Source organism: Nelumbo nucifera, chromosome 1 (assembly GCF_055504915.1).
Source record: "Nelumbo nucifera cultivar China Antique chromosome 1, China Antique-T2T, whole genome shotgun sequence".
NCBI lineage: Eukaryota > Viridiplantae > Streptophyta > Magnoliopsida > Proteales > Nelumbonaceae > Nelumbo > Nelumbo nucifera.
In genome coordinates, this window is record NC_142649.1 from 152,270,274 (window position 1) to 152,293,199 (window position 22,926).

General features: G+C 40.3%; 1 protein-coding gene across 3 annotated transcripts in view; it reads left to right on the top strand.

Annotated features, from left to right (window-relative positions):
* LOC104587908 (sterol 3-beta-glucosyltransferase UGT80A2-like) overlaps positions 1–22,926 on the top strand; it is an 87,202-nt gene that overhangs the window by 22,939 nt on the left and 41,337 nt on the right. For all 3 annotated transcript variants that reach the window (XM_010245686.3, XM_010245685.3, XM_088894747.1), the window contains 2 exons: positions 329–568; positions 5,522–5,633. In XM_010245686.3, coding sequence (XP_010243988.1) covers positions 329–568; positions 5,522–5,633 — 352 coding nt within the window. The remainder of the gene's footprint in view (positions 1–328; positions 569–5,521; positions 5,634–22,926) is intronic.

A 22,926-nucleotide genomic window follows, 5' to 3' on the forward strand; every position in this document is an offset into this window, starting at 1 on the left:
TAATGAGCTAAGGAAAAAAGATTTACATGAGAAGCACCCAGATTTGTCCCACTCCCATTGTGATTTTTCTGATAGCTGTAGGGATTGAAAGAAGACAATATTGTAGAGATGTTAAAATCTCATCTCAAAGTCTGTTTTCAAGGAAAGAATTATTTTATGAATATTTTCTTCTTTATCACAAGTATACAGAATATGGCAGAAATATTTCTTTTTCTTTTCATATGGCGTGATTATTAAGATATGCAATTTTCTCTTGTTTGTTTTTGAAACTTAATCTGGTCTTTCTTTTGCGATTTGTCTTCCTACTAAAACCATTACAATTGTGCAGCTCAAATATTTGAACAGAATAGCTACTGTGAAACATGATGGAACTGTAGAAGTTAAAGTTCCAGTGGATGTGAAATCAGAGGATCTTGACCTTCAAACTAATGATGCATGTACTACTGTTCATGATGAACCTCTTGACTCAGCAGACTTTCAGTGTTTACCACCAATGCAAATAGTAATGCTTATTGTTGGTACACGGGGAGATGTTCAACCATTTATTGCCATTGGTAAACGCTTGCAGGTTGTCACCCTATTCTCATTTCCCCCAAGATTTATTGAGTTTACTTATAGGTTACCTATCTCTTTACTCTGGTGGTGTACATTTGTCACAATTGAAGTTTGGAAGTTTAAATTGCCTAAGGGGTGCAACATTTTTATTCCATAATTCTAACAATATGGTGAAGGCATGGTAAAATTGATACCCAATGTCAGTTTGTCAATCTTGAGGATGTTCAAATAACCCAACAACCTTTGGAGGCATGGTAAATCTGAAATTTTTAACATGTATTGCTACATCTAAGGTGGCAGTGCAGACAACTATATAATGAGTGAGTCTTACAGAAGAATAAAAAAAATTAAAGATAAAATTTCGTCAAAATAAAAAAGAAGGTACAATGAAGGTGATAAGAAGGTACAATGAGTCTTACAGAAGAATAAAAAAGAAGGTAAAATTTCTATCTATCTAACACTCCCCAAAATTCACCTGAATTCCATAGTACAAAAAAACCAACAAGACAACGACAACAAGAAACAAAATACTCCGATCATTGAGACAAGCAAAAACCAACCAACCCTAATTTGGGCAAAATAGACTTCAAATCACACTCTCACAACAAACTAACCCCCAAAAGAAAGGCCAAATGGAAACAATAATGCAAGTCCAAGATGGACTGAACAATTCAAAAACACCTTATTCTTTAGGGTTTTCTTGGATGTCATGACCTTCTTGGTCAAGAGCCTGGTCAATTGTTTTTACCATGTTCAGGTCCTGAAAAACACAATGAGAGGGAAAGAAGGCTGCAAAACAATTAGAAGATTTTGTAAGGGAGCTAACAGGTAACGGATTTTTATGCAATTGGGGAACATGAAAAAACAAAACTCAAGGAAAGATTAGGTGTAAGATTTACTTCACCCAACCCTGAAATTCGAGTCTGAGATCCATTTGCTACAGTAATCTTACCTTTCCCAAGAGTTTAACTAACGAGGTAAAGTGGGAAGGCATACTGGTCATATGTGCACTAGCTCCAGAATCAGCAATCCAAGAGCCAGAAGAGGAATGATGGCAAGCAAATGCAATACCTGTTTTAGCAAAAGAAGCGGAAGGATTGCTAGAACCAAAGAGGTAGTTGACCCACTCTTCTCTAGCTGAATCTAGAGGTTCCTGAGCTTGTCCATAACATCAAGGAGTCAGGTGGAGAAGGCTAGATACCAGTAGTTTGACTATCACCACCAACTGCAGCCAAATGAACATTGCCCTTCTTCCTTATTTTAAACTTTTCAGGTTTCAATTGTAGGTCCCACTTCTAACACTTGTCCTTGGTGTGTCTAGGTTTCTTGCAATATTCACACACCACTTCATTAGTCTTCTCACTTGCAACAGACTTGCTTGTACTCAACCTAGGTTTAGAAGACATAAAGGCAGAGTGTTCAATATTAGTGTTTTGCATCATAGCAACCCTCTTGTTCTCTTCTCCTTGCACCAAGGAATATGCCGTAGCTTGTAGCAAGTGAAACAATATCAACACTGAAGATGTGCTGCCTGGTGAAGTCAAACTTAGCATTTAACCCAACCAAGAAGTCGAACAACCTATTCTTTTCCACATATTTTCTATATTTCTCACCATCCTCAGGGTCCTTTCATTCTAGAGCTTCCAAATGATCAATTTCTTCCCAAAGAGATTGTGAAGAGGAGAAGTACATAGCCAAAGTCCTCTCCCCCTAGCGCATGAACTCCAGCACTGTTTTTAACTTGGCAATAGGTGGCTGTCACCCTATCTCAAATATCTTTGGCAGTAGAAAGATGCATGTAATTCCTGGCTATATGCAACTACATTGAGCATACCAACCATGGCATTACCAAAGATTTATCTTGTTCCCACTTGGCAAACTTCGGGTCTTCAGACTTTGGTCTAGTTTCCTTGCCTGTGAGAAATCCTAGCTTACCCTGTCCTCCAATAGTAAGTTTAGTTGATTGGGACCACTGAAGGGAGTTGGTTCCATCAAGTTTCACAATGGTTATCATCCCACTAGTCACATCAACACTTCTAGGAAGAACACTAGAGGTAATCTGAATATCTTTGGGAGGCTCCATAGATTACAGCTTTTGGGAACACCAATCCCCACTCCAAGAACTCTGTCACCACTTCCAGGCACCCTAGCCACAACTGGACCAAAAACAAATATCAACATTCAGGTACAATCACGATTTAGCATTTAAAAAGGGCAAAAAAGGAGCTGGTGGAAAAATAGAAGGAAAGAACAAATCCCCAAAAATTTTCTAGGGCTCAGAAAAATATGAGACCACTCCCCTGTCTTCAGAGAAATTAGAGGTGATCTGAATGGCATAGGTCTCACATATTCAAATAGTTGCAATTAGCCAAGCAAGTAGGAAAGCCCATTTTTGAATTTTTTGGTAATTTCTATTCAAAAAATATAGAAAATGTCCACAATATGCATATCAAAATTCTTCTAAAACAAGGGTGCATCAAACTCTACCAAAACCAAGTTTAGTTGGTGTTGGTTCTACAGACTGTTGATGTCATTTGGTGGCAATGTGACGTCAACAGGCTACCAAGATGATGAAGTTCCTCAGCAAAGAACCTTTAGACCTCCCTTCTCTGATACCAAGATATAAAACTTGAGCTCTGATACCAAGATGTTCGTATGTGTGGGGTGTGTTACTGTTCACTCTCATAAAGAAAAATTTATATTAGGTGTAGGGGTGGATTTGGGTTGAGCCGAGCTGAATATCTGACTATTCAACCTCAGCTCACCAAGATGAGGCCCGAGCTCGAGCTTGAGCTTGATTCGAGATAGAGACTTGAGCTCGAATTCAGCTCAGATCAGAAGCTCATATGTTCAAGTTCGGCTCAACTCGAGCTTGAACGTGAGCCAAGCTTCCTATAAAAAGTAAAAAATATACATATAAAAATTATTTTTTATTTTACATACACATATTTAAGAATTATAAAAATTATTTATTATCATGCATATAGTAAAAATGATTTATTAATATATATATATATATATATATATATATATATATATATATATATACGTGTAAAAAATTATATATTGGGCCTATATATGTATGTAGCTCGTAAAAAGCTCGAGTAATTTCCACCCTTAATTAGGTGAACAATTTATGTATATACCCTTAGCTATGGGTGCCCAAATACAAATAGATGAAAAAGGCAAATAAGCCCTTACAAACAAAACATATTCTCAACAATAAGGAACATCCTCAAAGAAAGTAACATATATAGTGACAAACCAAGATTTAGGTTAAGGATTATAGCAACAAAACCCTTTTGATTTTATACATAACTAAAAAAATATGCGTATGGTTGTGTTAGGATTAATTAAACTTAAAATGATAAGGTCCCAAATTCTGAACAAAACAAACACATCCAAAAACCTTAAAGAGGAATTGAAAGAAAATCTTTTTGAGGATACAAAAGTGAGAAAGGTCAAGATTGGAATTCTGTTAATCAAGTAACTAGCAACATCTAAAATATGCCTATTCTATCTGTCAGCTACTCCATTTGTTGAGGAGCATAAGAATAGGTACTTTGGCAAATGATCCCATAGTAAATTGAGTGAGGACCATCTAGTGAAAGTAACAAGTCAAAGTACGAACGTTATCCCAAGAGCACATAAGATAAATCCAAGAAAAATGGAATAATCATCAACATATAACAAGTAATACTTTATATCCCCCATAGCAATAGTTTGATAAGCCCCCAAATATTAGTATGCACAATGTCAAAAGGAGAAATACTTATTTTATTACTTAAAAATAACTTGTGACAATATAAGGCATGCGTAATGGAGGGTATTTTTGTCTTTTCATTTTGATTTTAAAATTCTGTATAGTGAGTTAGGAAACACAAGCCAACTCTACTATTTTATGGAATTCTCTTGCTTTTCCCCTCTTTTTTGTTATCTTTTCTTTTCATATTGCACAAACATTTACTTTAAGTAGTTTTGAAGGATTGGTATTATAGTTGTGTAAGCTTTAGAAAGTTATTAGAAGTTGGTTTTATGATTTATGTTGTATACCATTATTTTAAATTTCATATTGTCTTATTGGTAGGTTGTGTTTCCTAACATCTATAGGTTTGTACTTCTTGCAGTGGCTATTACATCCAAAGAAGGATTAGTAGTAGAAATCAGTGTTTAGAAAACCAGACTAGACCGGTTGGTTGAACCGTGACCTGGGCCCTGATCGGTTTGGTCATACCCCAATAACTGGATTTGCTCGAAACCCATTGGAAATCGGATGACCGGCCGGTTGAACTAGAAAACCGGTGAACTGGTCCCGGTTTCATGAAACCGCCCGAGTCCATACATAAGTGTAATTTTAAAATGTTGTTAACAAGATTTGAACTCAAGACCTCTTATTTTCCTGGATTACTTAATTACCACTTATTCACCTCTTTACTTATGCTAATTAATGACTATTTGTTATACATATTACATTATTATGCACGTATTCTAAAGAAAATGTAAGTTGAAAGGCTTGAACCCTAGTCATTTGTTTTAAAAATTAAGAAGCTTACCATCCATTCACCATATTTAAGTACATTAAAAGTTGTAAAATATATTATATATAGTATTTATATGACCCGTAGTATATGTATATATATGTATCTATGTATGTATATGCCATGTCATCACGGTTCAACCTTTGGTTTGACCCCAGTCGAACCTCTGACCTGTGAACCTCTCCCTTCTCCGGTTCTATGCACGGTCCGGTTCTCTGAACATTGGTAGAAATTGTTATGCTATGATATGTTGCATTATATCTTTGCTGGCATGTGATTGATACCACCTCTCTGTTTGTAGTACACGTATTTATTAAGAAGGATAGCTTGCTAATATATGTAATTAGATTACCATAAGAGTTATTGTTTATATCCTATTGAGGTTGTCCTTTTTTCCAGTTTTTGTTGACATGGAAATTAGCATGCAGGACTATGGTCATCGTGTTAGATTGGCAACTCATGCAAATTTTAAAGAGTTTGTTTTGACTTCTGGGTTGGAATTCTATCCTTTAGGTGGGGATCCAAAAGCTCTTGCTGGCTGTAAGTGTCCTTTACGGTGCCCTTTGGTTTATCTTTTGATTAGCATGGAGGAAATACATTTGATGTTTGTTTTAGTAGAGAAAAGAACTTTTTCTGCTGATTTAACAAAGAAGGCAAAAGAGAAATGAAAAAATTGGAGTAATAGAAAGTAAAAAAGATCATAACATATCGTTCGCACTTAATTTCCTAAAACATATGTGAAATTTATATGTGCTTCCTAAGCATACCTATGGATATCTTAATTTTCCATCTATGCGACCCCTCCCAAGACCGCAAATAGTTGAAATCAACATTGGATAATTGTCTTTTATCCTATGCATATCCCTTTATGTCTCTTGAAAGTGTCTGTAAACCCAATATCTCCGTTGATATATCTGACAATTTCAAAATTTCTTTAAATCATACCTATTTAATGGCTGATTTCCACATCCGAAGTTGGTTATTAAAGTTTGTCATGCTTGATGATGCATTAGGAAGGAAAGATGTTTAACATTGCATTAGCGATTTGGAATAATGCAATTTGGAAAGTGTTAGTGTCGACTGTATAGGGGTAGTTTTGTCAATTTGTTTATCTTTGGTGTGAGGTGTCATTTTTAAGTTAAGTGATGTGTCCCATACTTAAGTAGGGGCAGAACAGACCTTTTGTTTTTCATTAGAAAAGTATAAATACAATTTGGCCGACTAGGGAGAATAGAACTCTCTAGTACGAACCAGTTTTTCCTTCTCTCGACTCTTCTCTTCTCTCTCTATCCTTTTAAGTTTTCTGCTACTGTTATTTCTTACTGAATTGTAGTGCAGGTCTGAACTTTATCATGGTATCAGAGCAATTGTGACAAATTCAGATCTGCCCAGAATTCTCTTTACTGCCATTCAGCCTAGGTTTTTCCAGATTTTTGCATCATCAGTTGGAGATAAGGAAAAGGGCTGAAATGGAGTGATCGTCCTTTCCCTTTGGAGGTTTTCATGCCTTCAGTTGGTGGTTTAGTGGGTGTTTGTGGTGGCTTGTAGGGGACCCTCTAATTGATGGTACGAAGAGGGTTGTTTCGGGTGGTCCCGTGGACAGTCGAGTGCAGGTTGTTTTTGCTGATCTAATAGGTGGGGATTTGTATGGGTGTTTCAGTATGAATCGAGTGGTTGGTGAGTTGCTATGTTGAGATAGTTTTGTGGTGCTGAGAACGAAGAGTATCAACAACTGTTGTTGCTGAAAACCATCACTATAGGTGTTTCCACTAGTGTGTGGTGAGAAGTGAATTAGAAGTGTGATATACAGGTGAAAAAAAGGAGGAAGAAAAAAAATCAGATATGGGAGACAGTAGTGAATACAAATCTAGTGTCATGGTTCCCATTGATTACCTGAATGCTCAGATGACCTCTATCATATTGAATGGGGAAAATTATGTACCTTGGGCGAAATCTGTAGAGATCTTCCTTAGGGCCAAGAAGAAAGTGAAGCATGTAAGAGAAGAAAAACCTCCCACTGATTCTCAGGAGTATAGTGATTGGGAACAAGAAGATGCACAGATTATGACCTGGTTGTGGAATAGTATGGAACCCAAGATCAGTGTGAATTTTATGTTTTTAGATATAACCAAGGAGATTTGGGACCATGCCAAGAAGTTGTTCTCGGGACCATGGTTCAAAGTATTGATACACCTCTACGTATTGGCAGAGACGTATCAGTACTTTGAACCATGCAGAAATATGATTTTTTATTTTTTTTGGGGAGTTTAATACCTATATTTTTCATTAGAAAATAGTGGGGTCCCGGAACACCTGTAAACAGGCGTATTGTGACCCAAAAGATACGATTTAAGCCTTGCTCGGGACAAGACAACACTACTAGAGTGTACCAGCTTTATCAGGAATACTTTAATTTGCAACAAGGTAGCCAAAGTCTCGAGGAATACTATGCTAGCATGAGGAACTTTCATAATGAGTTGAATGTGTACCATCCCCTCACTTCCGATGTTAAGATTCAACAACAACAGAGAAAACAACTAAATGTAACCAGATTTTTAGTAGGGCTGAAACCTGAGTATGAACCAGTGAGAGCATAGATACTAGGTGGGTCAGCTCTTTCCTCTCTAGAAGAGGTGTTTGCCCGACTTCGGAGGATTTCTATTGGACCTACAGAGACTTCTAATATCTCGGACAAGTCTACCTTTGCAGTGACGTGAGGGGGATGTTGTGGAGTTAGTGGAGCTCGGGGAGCTCAGCTCAGTCATAGTGGTGGTGGTGGACGTATTGGAGGTCGAGATTCAGGGGGAGTTCGTGGTAGAGGACAAAGTAATGGTTTGAGGAGGTGTACACATTGTGGTATGGAAGGGCACACCATCAATTTTTGTTATGATTTGCGTGACCCTCCTTCAACTTGGGCAAATCATGCAGTGGCCAATGATGGTAGTTCTAAATAGGAGAGTCAACAAGCTGATCAAATGCCTTCTACATCTACGGATGTTTCTGGGAAGGAGATGATGAGTGTCCCACATAATGAGTATGAGCGGTTTATTTAGGCCACGTCTCAACAGAATACAGCTACCCTCGCACACTCAGGTTTGCCGTGTCTAGCATCCAAACCCAACCCTTGGATTATTGACTTTGGAGCTTCCGATCACATGACTAGGACTCCAAGTGTGTTTTCCTCCCTTTCTCAATGCTCCACATCACACTCTGCTACCCTTGCTAATTGTTCCACATCTTCCATTTGTGGTGTTGGAAATGTTCACATAAATTCTTTATCCCTATCCTCAATTTTGTATGTTCCCAAATTTCCTTTTAACCTTATGTCTGTTAGTAAGTTGACCAAGTCTCTTAATTGCTCTATCACTTTTTACCCTTGTGTTTTTCAGGATCTCAAGATGGGGATGAAGATTGGTGGAGGACATGAAGCTGCTGGACTATATTATCTTGACGGTGGTGGTGGTTTGTCAACATCTCTTCATACTAAAAGAATGATAGGATCCATCGTATGGACGCCAAAAAGGTTGCGGAATGGGTGGGCGAATTTCAAAAATTTTCCTACCTTCTTCCAACTAGGAACCATATTCCCTAAATTTAGAATACAGTATTCAAGGATCCTACTTGAACCATAATCGAACCAGATCTAAATCAAAGACAAGGGGGGGATTATACCTGATCCAGAGAAGTAGTATCTCCCAAAGTTGGTGTTCACGCCCAAAGAGGACACCAAGATCTGCTCCTGCTGAAGATGACACAGCAATAGCTGGAACGGAACCAACAAAGTGCGTCCTACACACTGAATCCTTCGCAAGAACCCTCTGGAAACTCTGAGCACCAAATCTTTTCAGTCTTTTCTGCAAAACTGATGTCAAGAACTGATTTCTTGATTTCTTTCTTCAAAGATTGAATCTTGTCAGAAAGAATGGCGACGGCTGGAGGAGAACTCCTGAAGTGAAGATGGCTGAAATTGCTTCTCTTCTCTCTGGAGTGTGTATGAGTACCAATATCAATTCACAGGATGTTTTCTTGCACAAAACCCTAGGTTCGAAATCTGATGATATTCTCTCTTAGGGTTTCTCCTCTTTTCTTCTTGATTAAGAAACCTCCTAATCCAAATTAGGAGTTATCCCAATCCAAATCAGTATCTGGATAGGGGATGATCTTAATCCTATCTGCAGATTAGGTTAGCTTACTCCTGATGTTATCAGGAGGTTACCAAATTCAAATTTGATTTGAATTTGGTCTCCTAGAGTGGATAAAGTTAAAGGCCCAATCCTTTTGCTAACTTTAATCCCAGATCCGCACTATAGATGGGTGATCATATCAGCCCAACTCGAAATGGGCTTTTGGCCCATTAAATGTTCAGTGCTTAACTAGTTTCCAATCTGCTGCCCAGTTGGGCTTCTTTGTATGGCATGGGACCCAAGCATTAATCTACACACCAGCCACATGGGTTCGGCCCAACCTTTATTATAAGGCCTAGCCGAATTCACTGAAAAACTCAGTGAACCCCTGAGCCCATCACATGGACCCTATGGGCCCAACACTTACATTAAGTGGTCCCTGGGCCAAGCCATCTTATAAAAACCCAGGGACTGTGGGCAGGTGCAAGATTAGCCCATCAGGTAATATCCTAAATAGCCTTACACTTGACCTCTCAGCCCATAATGATCAAGCACTGCCCGACAAGAGAGGACCTCTCCCTCGGCTGCAAGGAACAGTGCTGCACTCTCCACTCACATGGATCCTGGGAATTAAAACCATTTGCAAACATTTTAAAACCGCACATATATATATATATATATTAATTTTGCAAAACAAAATTCCAACGATTGAAGACAACTGCCGGCAGTTTGGTTTCCATCAGAGAGAGTGCATTCCCGATCATTACCTTTGTCCGACAAAGGGGCTGATCCTGTCACTATGATCACCCACTCAGATGAATTCTCAGACTGCCCCAACATGCCTAGGTTTTGACCCCTCCTAATGATCTCACTGATTGGCATATCAAAGACAGCCCGATCCGACACCTAGTGAAGTATTACAATCGAGTCTAGGGGTCAGGTGTAACTTTCCAGTTTTGCCCATCTGTCTCCAAGGTCCAAGGCAATACTGAAAATCTGGTCCGGTTCAATGATTCGAGTAATCCCATACTGCATGTGCCTTGGGTCTTACCCCGGTGGCTGAGACAGGCCATCCCAACACTTGGTGGCACACCAGTATCAGCCTTGGCAGGATAAATCTCCCCAGACTTATCCAATGGTTGTGAACATTTAAAACTAACACGAGTCTCAATAAGCGTCCAATTTTAGGGTTTTACACAGAATTATACCAAACGACATGAATCAAACATGCACTTTATTTATTTACACTAAATATCAAAAGTACATCAAGTCAGATTGAAGCTAAGGGCATACAAAACTATACAACAGCTCCCACTTGCACTTAGGTCCAATCTGGTACAAGCCGAAATCCCATACTTTCCACGTGTTTCTCAAACACCTTTTGTGTTAGTGACTTAGTCGATGGGTCTACCACATTATCCGCTGATGCTACTTTCTGAATTAGGACGTCCCCTCTACCAACGATCTCTCGTAGTACGTGGTACATCCTCTCGATGTGCTTTGACTTCGAGTGGGCCCGAGGCTCTTTAGCCTGAGCGATTGCTCCATTGTTGTCACACAACAACGAGATGGATGATGTGCTGGACGGAATCACTCCCAATTCGTGTATGAATTTCTTCATCCACACGGCTTCCTTGGCAGCTTCACTTGCGGCAATGTACTCGGCCTCGGTTGTGGAATCTGCAGTGGACCCCTATTTGATGCTTTTCCAGCAAACAACACACGATCCTATAGTGAAAACATACCCAAATGTAGACTTTCTATCATTTGGATCCGACTGGAAATCGGCATCAGTATACCTTAAAACTTGTAGTGAACTACCATCGAATACCAGACAAAACTCTTTTGTCCTTCGAAGGTATTTAAGTATGTTCTTCACAGCAGTCCAATGCTCCTGCCCTGCGTTGGTCTGGAATCTGCTTACCACACTCACCGCCTGAGCAATGTCCGGGCGAGTGCACAGCATGGCATACATGATGCTCCCTACGGCTGAGGCATAGGGAACGTCTCTCATGCCCTCAATCTCCTCAGAAGTCTTGGGAGACATCTTCTTGGAGAGAGTGAATCCGTGCCTGAAAGGAACGTTTCTTTTCGTGGAGTTCTCCATGCTGTATCTTTTGACAATTTTGTCTATGTAAGCAGCCTGGGATAATCCAATTATCCGTTTTGATCTATCTCTATAGAGTCGAAGACTCAGTATATATGAAACTTCTCCAAGATCTTTCATGGAGAACTACTGTGATAGCCATACCTTGACCGAAGTCAACATTCCTTCATCATTCCCAATGAGTAGGATATCGTCCACGTACAACACCAAGAAGGTGATCTTATCCCTACTGGACTTCCTGTAAACACAGGGCTCATCTGGATTCTACTCAAAGTTAAACGTTTTGACGGTAGAATCAAAACGGATGTTCCAACTCCTAGAAGCCTGCTTAAGTCCATATATGGATCAATTAAGTTTACATACCATGTGTTCCTGACTAGCAGCAATGAAGCCTTGCGGCTGCCGCATGTACATATCTTCACTAAGATCTCCATTCAGGAACGCGGTTTTGACATCCATCTGCCAAATCTTGTAGTCATGGTATGCTGCTACAGCTAGCAGGATCCTAATGGATTTAAGCATGGCCACGGGTGAGAAGGTTTCCTCATTATCGATGCTTTCTTTCTGAGTATAACCTTTTGCCACCAAACGAGCTTTGTAGGTCTCAATCCTGCCATCGGGGCCCTTCTTCCTCTTGTAGATCCATTTGCAACCAATTGCTTTTACCCCGGAGGGCGGATCTACTAGAGTCCAGACTCCATTGGTTTCCATCGAGTCCATTTCAGCTCCCATGGCCTCCACCCACTTCTGGGAATCTATGTCTAGCATAGCTTCCGCATAAGTTACGGGATCCTCCTCACTAGTCAAGGCTTCCACCAGGTAACTATCTTGGTCATAACCATATCGGACTGGTAGCCTGGATACCCGAGTGGATTTTTAGGTTGGTCACTACCTGGAACTTGTGGGACATCTCCCACTGTTCCCGAGCTCTCCTCATCAAGAACTATTTCTTGACAATGAGTGTCCAAGATGTATTCGGTTTCTAATAATTGGGCGTTTCGACTGCAGAACCCTTTTTGCTCACTTGGGTCATAGAATAGATAAGCCACCGAATCTTTTGGGTAGCCTATAAATAGGCAACGACTGGTTTTGGATTCCAACTTGTCTGCACTCGTTCTTTTAATGTGTGTAGGACAACCCCAAATCTTCAAGTGTTTTACACTTGGCTTCCTTCCGGTCCAGAGTTCATACGGAGTTTTCGAAACCGATTTTGCACGTAGATAGCAGTCTCTAATGGATATCCCCAAAAGCATGTGGGTAATTCTGAGCGTACGAGAAGTGATCGGACCATGTCCAACAAGGTCCTATTCCTCCTCTCTGAAACACCGTTGAGTTGAGGTGTAGCAGGATGAGTTAATTGTGACAGTATCCCGTTAACCTTCAAGTAGTCCCTGAATTCGTCAGAGAGATACTCGCCACCTCGATCCGATCGAAGGGCCTTAATTTGTCTCCTTAACTGTTTCTCAACTTCCTGTCTGAACTCTTTGAACTTTTCAAAGGATTCAGACTTGTGTCTCATTAGGTACACGTAACCATATCGCGAAAAATCATATGTAAAGGTGATGGAATACACGTGTTGATTTCGTGTCCTAACACTCAGGGGACCACATACATCCGTATGTATTAGGTCAAGTGTGCCTACACATCTTTCAGGCTTACCGTCAAATGGCCCCTTTGTCATCTTACTTTGAAGGCAAGGCTCACAAGTGGGTAGATTTTCTACGGTTAGAAAATCGAAAGGACCACCCTTTACTAGCCTTGTGATTCGTTTAACACCGATATGGCCAAGTTGGTAATGCCAGAGGCACATGGGATTTACTGTATCACGAGTTCTTTTCTTGGGATTTTCGACCGACGTAGTTTCGGTTTAGTTTCGGTTAAGTTAGTTTCTAAAGAAGGACGTAGAACATAGAGACCGTTCTCCAGTTTCCCGCATGCGATGAATTTGTTATTCCGTTTAACAGTAATCATATTACTAAAATAAACAGTATATCCATCTACACACAGTTTAGAAACAGAAATTAAATTTCTTCTCAAGTTCTGTGTACATAAAGACAATTTTTAAGTACAAGCACTCCTTTTCTAAGTACTAATTCTACGGTTCTTATTGCCGCAGTTGCAACACTTGCAGTCGTTCCCAAGAATAATGTCAATTCTCCTTCACTCAATCTTCTGCTAACTTTGAACCCCTGCAGTGAGTTACACGCATGAGTTGAAGCCCCGGAGTCAACACACTTGGACACAGAAGTAACTAACATATTAGTTTCTATGACACAAGTTTCGACGTTACCTTTCTTAGATTCCAGGTAGGCAGGACAGTTCCTCTTCCAGTGGCCGGTCTGGTTACAGAAGTGACAGACATCAGATGCCTTGTTCTTCTTCTGCTTCTTAGGCTTGGTAGCTTTCTTCTGGGGCTTCTTTGCCTTTCTCTTTTTCTTGCCCGATTTTTTAGATTCAGGAAGCATAACCACAAGCTCCATCATTCTTAAGTAAATCCTCGGCCCTCTGCAACATATTGCTGAGTTCCTGGACGCTGACATTCAACTTGTTCTTGTTGTAGTTCATCGTGAACGCATTGAAGGAAGAGGGCAAAGAATTCAGGATGGCATCCACTTGCGTGCCAAGATCTAGCCTGGATCCAAGGGTTTCGAGTTTGTTAATGTAGCCCATCATCTGAAGACAATGGTCCTGAACTTTCTGCCCTTTGGACATCTGCGCGGTCATGAACAGTTTCAGGACCTTCTGTCGAGTAGAACGATTCTGCTCTTGGCTAGTTCAATTTGATCGAACTGCCTCTGTATTGAGTTGTCAAGTGAGGCAATGACAAAGCAACAGGCTAGGGAGTTCTTATCCTCCCAATCTTGGTACTCCGTCCTACGGGCCTCAGAAGCCCTATCACCCTAACGCTTTGGGGCAGGATTTTTCACTACCTTATCTAACTTTTCGGAAGTTAGGACCAACATAAGACTTCTGTACCAATCGGCATAGTTTGGGCCCTTAAGCTTATCGTCTAGAAGCTTTGCGAATTGATCGTTTGCCATTTTCTGATAAAACAGCAAAAACGTTAGTCCGCAACCTTAGTTTGATTCATGTTACCCACATAGATATGGTTTTTAATCTATGTTCCATTCCCATAGATATGGTTTTTAATCTAGGTATATGGGCTGAATCGCAGTTAGCAGTTCAGCCCATACAGCTTTCCTCACAAGAGTGGGCTTTAGCAGTTTTAACCTTTTAAAACTGGGCTTTACAGGTGGGCCGAATTAATCCCTGCAATTGAACATCAGATTTGGAACTGCAAGAGGGAGAAAAATTGGACGGAAAACAGTCCCTTTCGAACCCTAGATTCGGTTCAATTCAAGAATTAATTCATGAAAGATCTGAAATTAATAATTTTGATTTTAAACAATCACAAAACAAATATGGACTGTTTGCACCACCTGCAAAACAGAGGTTAATCACTAGGGTTGCAGTTTCACAAACTGCAAATCGCAGAAAGCGTTCTCTCCATCTGCAAATCTCCAGCGCTGCCTTCTTCTTCCTTCTTCTTCAATCAACAAAATAAAAAATTACAGAAATCCTATTTCTATTAATTAATTACATTCTTGATCAAATCCTTTACATTTAGTCTAGAAAATAAAAAAAATTATTTACAGACCGAATTGTGTGTAGACCATCTGTGCCAAATCTGCACTGCAATCTCCAGGTTCGAACAATCCATTAAATCAAAATAAATAAAGAACAATTCTTAATAAATTTTGGATTTAACAAAAATTAATTTCAGATCAATCGCCCTTAACAAGAAACAGTTTCTTGAAATAAAGAAAATAAACCGCGCAAATCTTTGGCAGAACATCTTCTGTCCATCTTCGCAGGTTCAGATCTGATTTTCTTTTGGTTCAAGATTCGAACCTGTGGCTCTGAAACCACTGAAAGAATGGTAGGATCCATTGTATGGACGCCAAAAAGGTTTTGGAATGGGTGGGCGAATTTCAAAAATTTTCCTACCTTCTTCCAACTGGGAATCATATTCCCTAAATTTAGAATACAGTATTCAAGGATCCTACTTGAACCATAATCGAACCAGATCTAAACCAAAGACAGGGGGGGATTATACCTGATCCAGAGAAGCAGTATCTCCCAAAGTTGGTGTTCACGCCCAAACAGGACACCAAGATCCGCTCCTGCTGAAGATGACAGCAATAGCTAGAACGGAACCAGTAGAGTGCATCCTACACACTGAATCCTTCGCAAGAACCCTCTGGAAACTCTGAGCACCAAATCTTTTCAGTCTTTTCTGCAAAACTGATGTCAAGAATTGATTTCTTGATTTCTTTCTTCATCAAAGATCGAATCTTGTCAAAAAGAATGGCGGCGACTGGAGGAGAACTCCTGAAGTGAAGATGGCTGAAATTGCTTCTCTCTGGAGTGTGTATGAGATCCAATCTCAATTCGTAGGAAGTTTTCTTGCACAAAACCCTAGGTTCGAAATCTGATGATATTCTCTCTTAGGGTTTCTCCTCTTTTCTTCTTGATTAAGAAACCTCCTAATTCAAATTAGGAGTTATCCCAATCCAAATCAGTATCTGGATAGGGGATGATCTTAATCCTATCTGCAGATTAGGTTAGCTTACTCCTGATATTATCAGGAGGTTACCAACTTCAAATCAGATTTGAATTTGGTCTCCCAGAGTGGATAAGGTTAAAGGCCCAATCCTTTTGCTAACTTTAATCCCAGATCCGCCCCATAGATGGGTGATCATATCAGCCCAGCTCGAAATGGACTTTTGGCCCATTAAGTGTTCAGTGCTTAACTAGTTTCCAATCTGCTGCCCAGTTGGGCTTCTTTGTATGGCATGGGACCCAAGCATTGATCTACACACTAGCCACATGGGTTTGGCCCAGCCGAATTCACTGAAAAGCTCAGTGAACTCTTGAACCCATCACATGGACCCTATGGGCCCAACACTTACATTAAGTGATCCTTGGGCCAAGCCATCTTATAAAAACCCAGGGACTGTGGGCTGGTGCAAGATTAGCCCATCAGGTACTATCCTAAATGGCCTTGCACTTAACCTCTCAGCCCATAATGATCAAGCACTGCCCGACAAGAGAGGACCTCTCCCTCGGCTACAAGGAACAGTGTTGCACTCTCCACTCACATGGATTCCGAGAATTAAAACCATTTGCAAACATTTTGAAATCGCACATATGTTAATTTTGCAAAACAAAATTCCAACGATTGAAATCAACTGCCGGCAGTTTGGTTTCCATCAGAGAGAGTGCATTCCCAATCATTACCTTTGTTCGACAAAGGGGCTGATCCTATCACTATGATCACCCACTCAGATGAATTCTCAGACTGCCCAACATGCGTAGGTTTTGACCCCCGCTAATGATCTCACTGATTGGCATATCAAAGACAGCCCGATCCGACACCTAGTGAAGTATGATAATCGAGTTTAGGGGTCAGGTGTAACTTTCTAATTTTGCCCATCTGTCTCCAAGGTCCAAGGCAATACTGGAAATCTGGTCCGGTTCAAGGATTCGAGTAATCCCATACTGCATGTGCCTTGGGTCTTATCCTGGTGGCTGAGACAGGCCATCCCAACACTTGGTGGCACACCAGTATCAGGTTTGGTAGGATAAATCTCCCCAGATTTATCCAATGGCTGTGAACATTTAAAACTAACACGAATCTCGATAAGCGTCCAGTTTTAGGGTCTTACACAGAATTATACCAAACAACATGAATCAAACATGCACTTTATTTATTTACACTAAATATGAAAAGTACATCAAATCAGATTGAAGGTAAGGGCATACAAAACTGTCCAACACATACATCTCTTTCTCCTCTTTAGTGGCACTATAGACTTGGTCATCCATCGCTTAAAGCACTGAAATCACTTGTTCCATCTTTGAGTTGTCTTTTTGTTTTGGATTGTGAGTCGTGTTAGTTGGGGAAACATCATTATGTTCCCTTTAGTCCTAGGGTTGATAATCGTATGGCGATTCTTTTTTCTTTAGTTCATTCAGATATTTGGGGTTCATATAAAAGTGTCATACAACGGTTACAAATACTTTGTTATTTTTGTTGATGATTATTTCAGGATGACATGGCTTTACCTTATGAAGGAAAGGAGTGAATTGTTTTCCATTTTCCAAAAATTTTATGCTGAAATTCACAATCAATTTGGTGTACACATTAAGATTCTTCGTTCTGATAATGGTCGAGAATACTTTTATATACCGTTTCAGGAGTATTTGGAACATGGCATTATCTTTTTTTGATGAATGATAATAAATTTATTAATTCAGAAGCAGATTTAGAGTGAGTTCATACAACATCCTAGGGAGAGGCGCGAGCTGCAGCCCCTCCTTGAATCTTACAAGTAAACTAGGAAAGAAAAGCAAGAATCACAACTGAGCCCAAAACAATTCTTCCCTATTTACCCCTTGCTTAGCTAACACATCTGACAAAGTATTTGCTGATCTCCCCACCCCCTGTACAGTGACCAACATATTCCTTGTCAACCAACTAAATTTCTTCATTTCATTCTTGTAACGCCACATAGCCTCTTCAGGATTTTTCAACCAACCCACCACCAGTTTGGAATCCCCCTCGATTGTTAGGTGTTATTCCCCCAGCTGGTTTGCAAATTGCACCCCTTGTACAACAGCTAAAAGTTCTGCCCTGATGGAGTCCCCAATACCCAAGGGACCTGAGTAGAGCAACAAAATCTCTCCCTTCTCATTTCTCAAAGCACCCCCCATTTTGGATAATTCTGGATTACCCATGCTACTTCCATCAAAGTTCAACTTTAGTGAGCCTTCGGATGGAGGAGACTAGCTTGTAATTGATTTGTCCTTTAGAGATGAACACCTCGCTACTACTGACCAATTTCTCCAAAGGTCATTAAAGGAGAATTGATGAAAGATTTCCAAGGTCTTCAGCCAAGGTATTGCCCTATTTAACACAGTCTTTCAAATCCTGACTGCTCATTTTCTTTTCTTGAAAAATTCTAATATTCCTTTCTTCCCAAAGAGTCCAAATCAAGGCAGCACGAGCACATCTCCACATAATTCTCCCTATTGTTGTAGGCCAATAAAAGGTAGAATGGTTGAAGAGCATGTGAACTTCTACTGGTAGACTGCAACTACTCCCAAACAACGAAAGTAGCCAAGCCCAAAGGTTTGCAGAAAAGGGACAAGATATTAATAGGTGGTAACAATCCTCACCATGAGCTCTACAGAGGATACACCAATTAGGAGAAATACAGAGGAAAGGTCTTCTCTTTTGTAGGTTATGTAGAGTGTTTACTTTCCCATGGAATACTTCCCAACAAAACGCCATAATTTTTTAGGGAACTGTCCTGCACCAGATTTCTTTTGACGGAAAGGGTTGGTGAGTAGAAAGTCGAGAAATGGACTTGAAGAAAGAAGCACAAGTGAAGGTTCCATTGGGTCTAGGAGTCCATACCCTCTTATCTGGCTTGGAGGGATCCAAACAAACCTGATTAAGACAACCAAGCAAAATAGAAAGAGATTCAATTTCATCATCCCTAAGTCCTCTACGAAACCCAAAATCCCAAGTAGGATCTAAGGGTGTTCCCAAAGGTGAGACAAATTTTGAGACCACCTCTTTTTTGTACAAAGAAGCAGAAAATAGCGAAGGGAACAAATCCTTTAAAGGTGTGTCTCCTACCCAAATATCCTCCAAAAAATGGATAAGAGTTGCTAGAACAAACTTCATACTTGATAAAATTGAGGAATTGAGGAAGGGTGTTGTGAATGGCCTTCCAAGGTGCTGCTAGGTTAGCTTTCCTTGATACACCAGCATCCCATCCATTCTTTGACCTCCCATGAATGCTTCCCACCACCTCATGCCACAATCTCTCTCTTTCCAATGGCCATCGCCACAACCATTTCCCTAATAGAGCTTGATTTTTTCTAGTTACCCTCCTAAGTCCCAAACCCCCCTCTTCTTTACTTCTGCACACAATTTCCCAATTAACTAAGTGATCCTTTTTTTCTTGTCCCGGCTCCCATAAGAAATCTCTCATCAACTTCTTTCTCTTGTTGCGACATACTCTTGGCCCCTGTTTCAACTTGATATGAAGAATGCTTTCCTAAATGGAGATTTGCAAGAAGAAGTGTATATGGATCTTTCTGTTGGTTTCTACAGTGATGCTGAAAAGGGAAAGGTATGCAGACTTAAGAAGTCACTTTATGGCTTAAAGCTGTCTCCCAAAGCATGGCTTGACAGGTTCAGGAAAGCCTTGGTTGCTTTTGGCTACACTCAGACTCAATCTGACCATACCTTGTTTGTCAAGCGAAGGGGATCCTTGGTGTCAGTCTAATTGTTTATGTGGATGATATTGTTGTCACAGGGAATGACCTAAGTGAGATTGATTGTCTGAAGAAGAATCTACATAGAGAATTTGAAATTAAGGATCTTGGAGAACTCAGATATTTCTTAGGCATTGAAATTACAAGATCAAAACATGGAATTTTTTATCTCTCAGAGGAAGTATGTCTTGGATCTTCTACAAGAAACAGGGAAGCTTGGAACAAAGGCAATCAGTATTCCTATTGATCAAAATCACAGTAATGCATCAGAAGGTGAGCCAGTAAAGGACATTGGGAGATATCAAAGACTTGTGGGGCGACTGCTATACTTGTGTATGACAAGACTAGACATTTCCTATGCAGTGTGGCAAGTCAATATATGCATGCTCCACGAGTCCAACATTGGGAGGCTATTGACAGGATTCTTGCTTATCTGAAGGGACACCCGGGCAGAGGCATATTGTTTGCTGATCATGGATAGTTGAAACTAGAGGCTTATGTAGATGCAGATTGGGCAGGATGCCTTGATGATTGGAGATCTACTTCAGGAGTATGCACCCTTGTTGGGGGTAACCTTGTCTCGTGGAAGAGTAAGAAACAAACAATGGTGGCAAGATCAAGTGCTGTAGCTGAATACAGGGCCATGGCACATGGAGTTTCAAAACTTCTCTGGATCCGTTCCCTATTAGGAGAGATTGGTGTACATTTAAAAGAACCTATGATGCTGTACTGTGATAACCAGGCAGCAATCAACATTGCCCATAACCTAATTCAGCATGACCGGACAAAGCACATTGAAGTGGACAGACATTTCATCAGAGAAAGGGCGACTTCTGGGGAAGTTTGTCTCCCATACATTGCTTCTTATCTGCAGTTTGCTGATGTTATCACAAAAGGTGTTGCAAGGAACAAGCTGGAGCATGATCTACGCAAATTGGGAATGTGACACATTTACTCCCAACTTGAGGGGGAGTGTTGAGTTGGGCCGATTTCTAGTTATTGGGCCCAGTTATTTAGCTCTTATATTTTTAAGTTGTTAAGTTAGGAAGTTGTTGGGCTTTAGGCCCATTAGCTTATGTTTTTAAGTTATGACTGTTCAGCTACTTTAGTAGCTGCCCTACTAAGGGCATTCTTGTAATGTCTTATTCTTTTAAGTTAAGTATGAAATATAATGAGGGGTCGGCAGCCAAAACTAATTCAATTCTGGTTGACATCCTACTCTTTCTTTCTTCTCTTTTCTTCTCTATTGTTGAAACTCTTCTTCTTCTTTCTCTTCACAAAGAATTCATCTAGATTTCCAAACAATGATTTCTACTGGATCGATTGTTGGTATGGATATGGGTATGGAGTGTCCATTCTCTTAAGAAGAGAATGTGCTTATTCAATATGGATTAAGTCCTAATCCAAATTTAATTTGGATTAGCTCCTAATAGGATTAGAAGAGTGCTATATATAAGGGGGTAAGGGGGAGGGGGTGAGCCATCCTTTTCTCTCCACTCTCTTACTTCTTTCTCTTCTCCCTTTTTATCCAAAAAAACCCTTGTTCGAACCAGTTGTTGTAGGGGCTGATTTTCATCAGCCCTTTGCTGTGTTTTTGAAGAAAAATATCAGAGGATACCAGGTTCACATACTTACATCGATCCAAGCAAGTTGGGGTTCGGTTTTGCTAAAACGGTGTTGCTGAATCAGCTTTGCACATACAACTGCGCCATTTTCAGTTGGAGGCCGATTTGGGTCTGATATTAGGCATGAATCAATGGGAGTTGCGTTCTATGGACTCTGTATCAGGTAGGATCAGTTTTAAATTTGGGTTTTAAATATGGTCTAGTTTAGTGCAAGATCGACCCAGAAATTCAGATTTCAAAATACTAAGAAACCAGTTATTAGGTTGGGCTGGATTTTTTTTTTTTAAATTTCGGCCAGCAATTGTAACAAGTTCGGCCATGTTTAATCAAGTTTCCGAAAACCTTATATTTTTTAATTTTTCTAATTCATTCATCCTAATAAAAAGATATTTTTAAAAGGCACTTAAAGTTATAAAACCTTTTTTTATAGGGACTAAGAATTTAAGACCTTGATATGGACTTGTTTGGGTTTGTCTTGAGGGGCTTAGTACAAAGGCGGTTCATAGAATTAGGAATGCATAATGTTTAACATCACATTAGCTATATGAAGTAATGAAATTGAGAAAAAAAATGAAGAGATTAAGGCTCCGTTTGGTTTGTGGGAAGATTTGGGTGGGATGGGATGGGATGGGAAAGTGTAAAAATTGGACTTTCCAGTGTTTGGTTTTATACATGGGAAAATAATAGGAAAAACATGTCAGTAGCTGGTTCTTCGCCGGAAGAAGAAGGTGAGGGAGGAAGACGGGATGAACAAAAAGAAGAAGAAGGTGAGGGAGAAGAGAGAAAAGGGAAAATAGTCGCCTCTTCAGATCGCCGCCGCTGCCTGGTTCTCTTGCCACCGCCGCTTCCTCTGCCGCCGCCTCTTCAGATCACCGTTGCCTAGTTCATCGTTCCTTCATCCAAGGAATCCAGTGACGAGGGAAAATAGTCGGCCAAATAATCGTCAAACCCAGAAAAAATTCTAGAATCCGACACACTATCTTCGGATCCCACTGGGAACATGTCGAAGGACCAGTTGATGGAAACATTGCTATCCGCAGGGACTAGTCCATCAGAGACCAATGAAGGCAAGGGATATTCTAGCGTGGTCTCCATCGGTAAATGATCGGAACACTCCTTATTCCGTTGGTAGCAGGGTAGCAAATCGTTGCTACTTGGTTCTTTTGCCACCGCTACCTCTTCAGATCTCCACTGTTTGGTTCGTCGTTTCTTCCCGCTGCCTGGTTCTCTTGCCACCACCGCCTCCTCTGTTCGAACGAGGAAGGCAACGAATAGTGGTTCCCAGTATCTGATGAAGAAAACAGTGGAGAATAGATCGGGTCGCACTGTTCGTGTCGCTGTTCGTTGTTGTTTGTCGTTATCGCTATTCGTCGACGTTTGTCTTCGTCGCTGGAAGGCAATGAACACTGGTTTCTCAGTTTTTCCACCGAGGTCGCACTGTTTTGATGTGACCCCGATTCCACGTTTTTGGGATCTCTCATCCCACCTCTTTCTCATCCCATCCCTCTATTTCCCTCAAACCAAATGAGAGAAATATTCCCTTTTTCTCATCCCCATCCCACAAACCAAACGGAGCCTAAGAGTTTACATGCTTGAATATGATTTATATGTTATGCTTGGTTTTA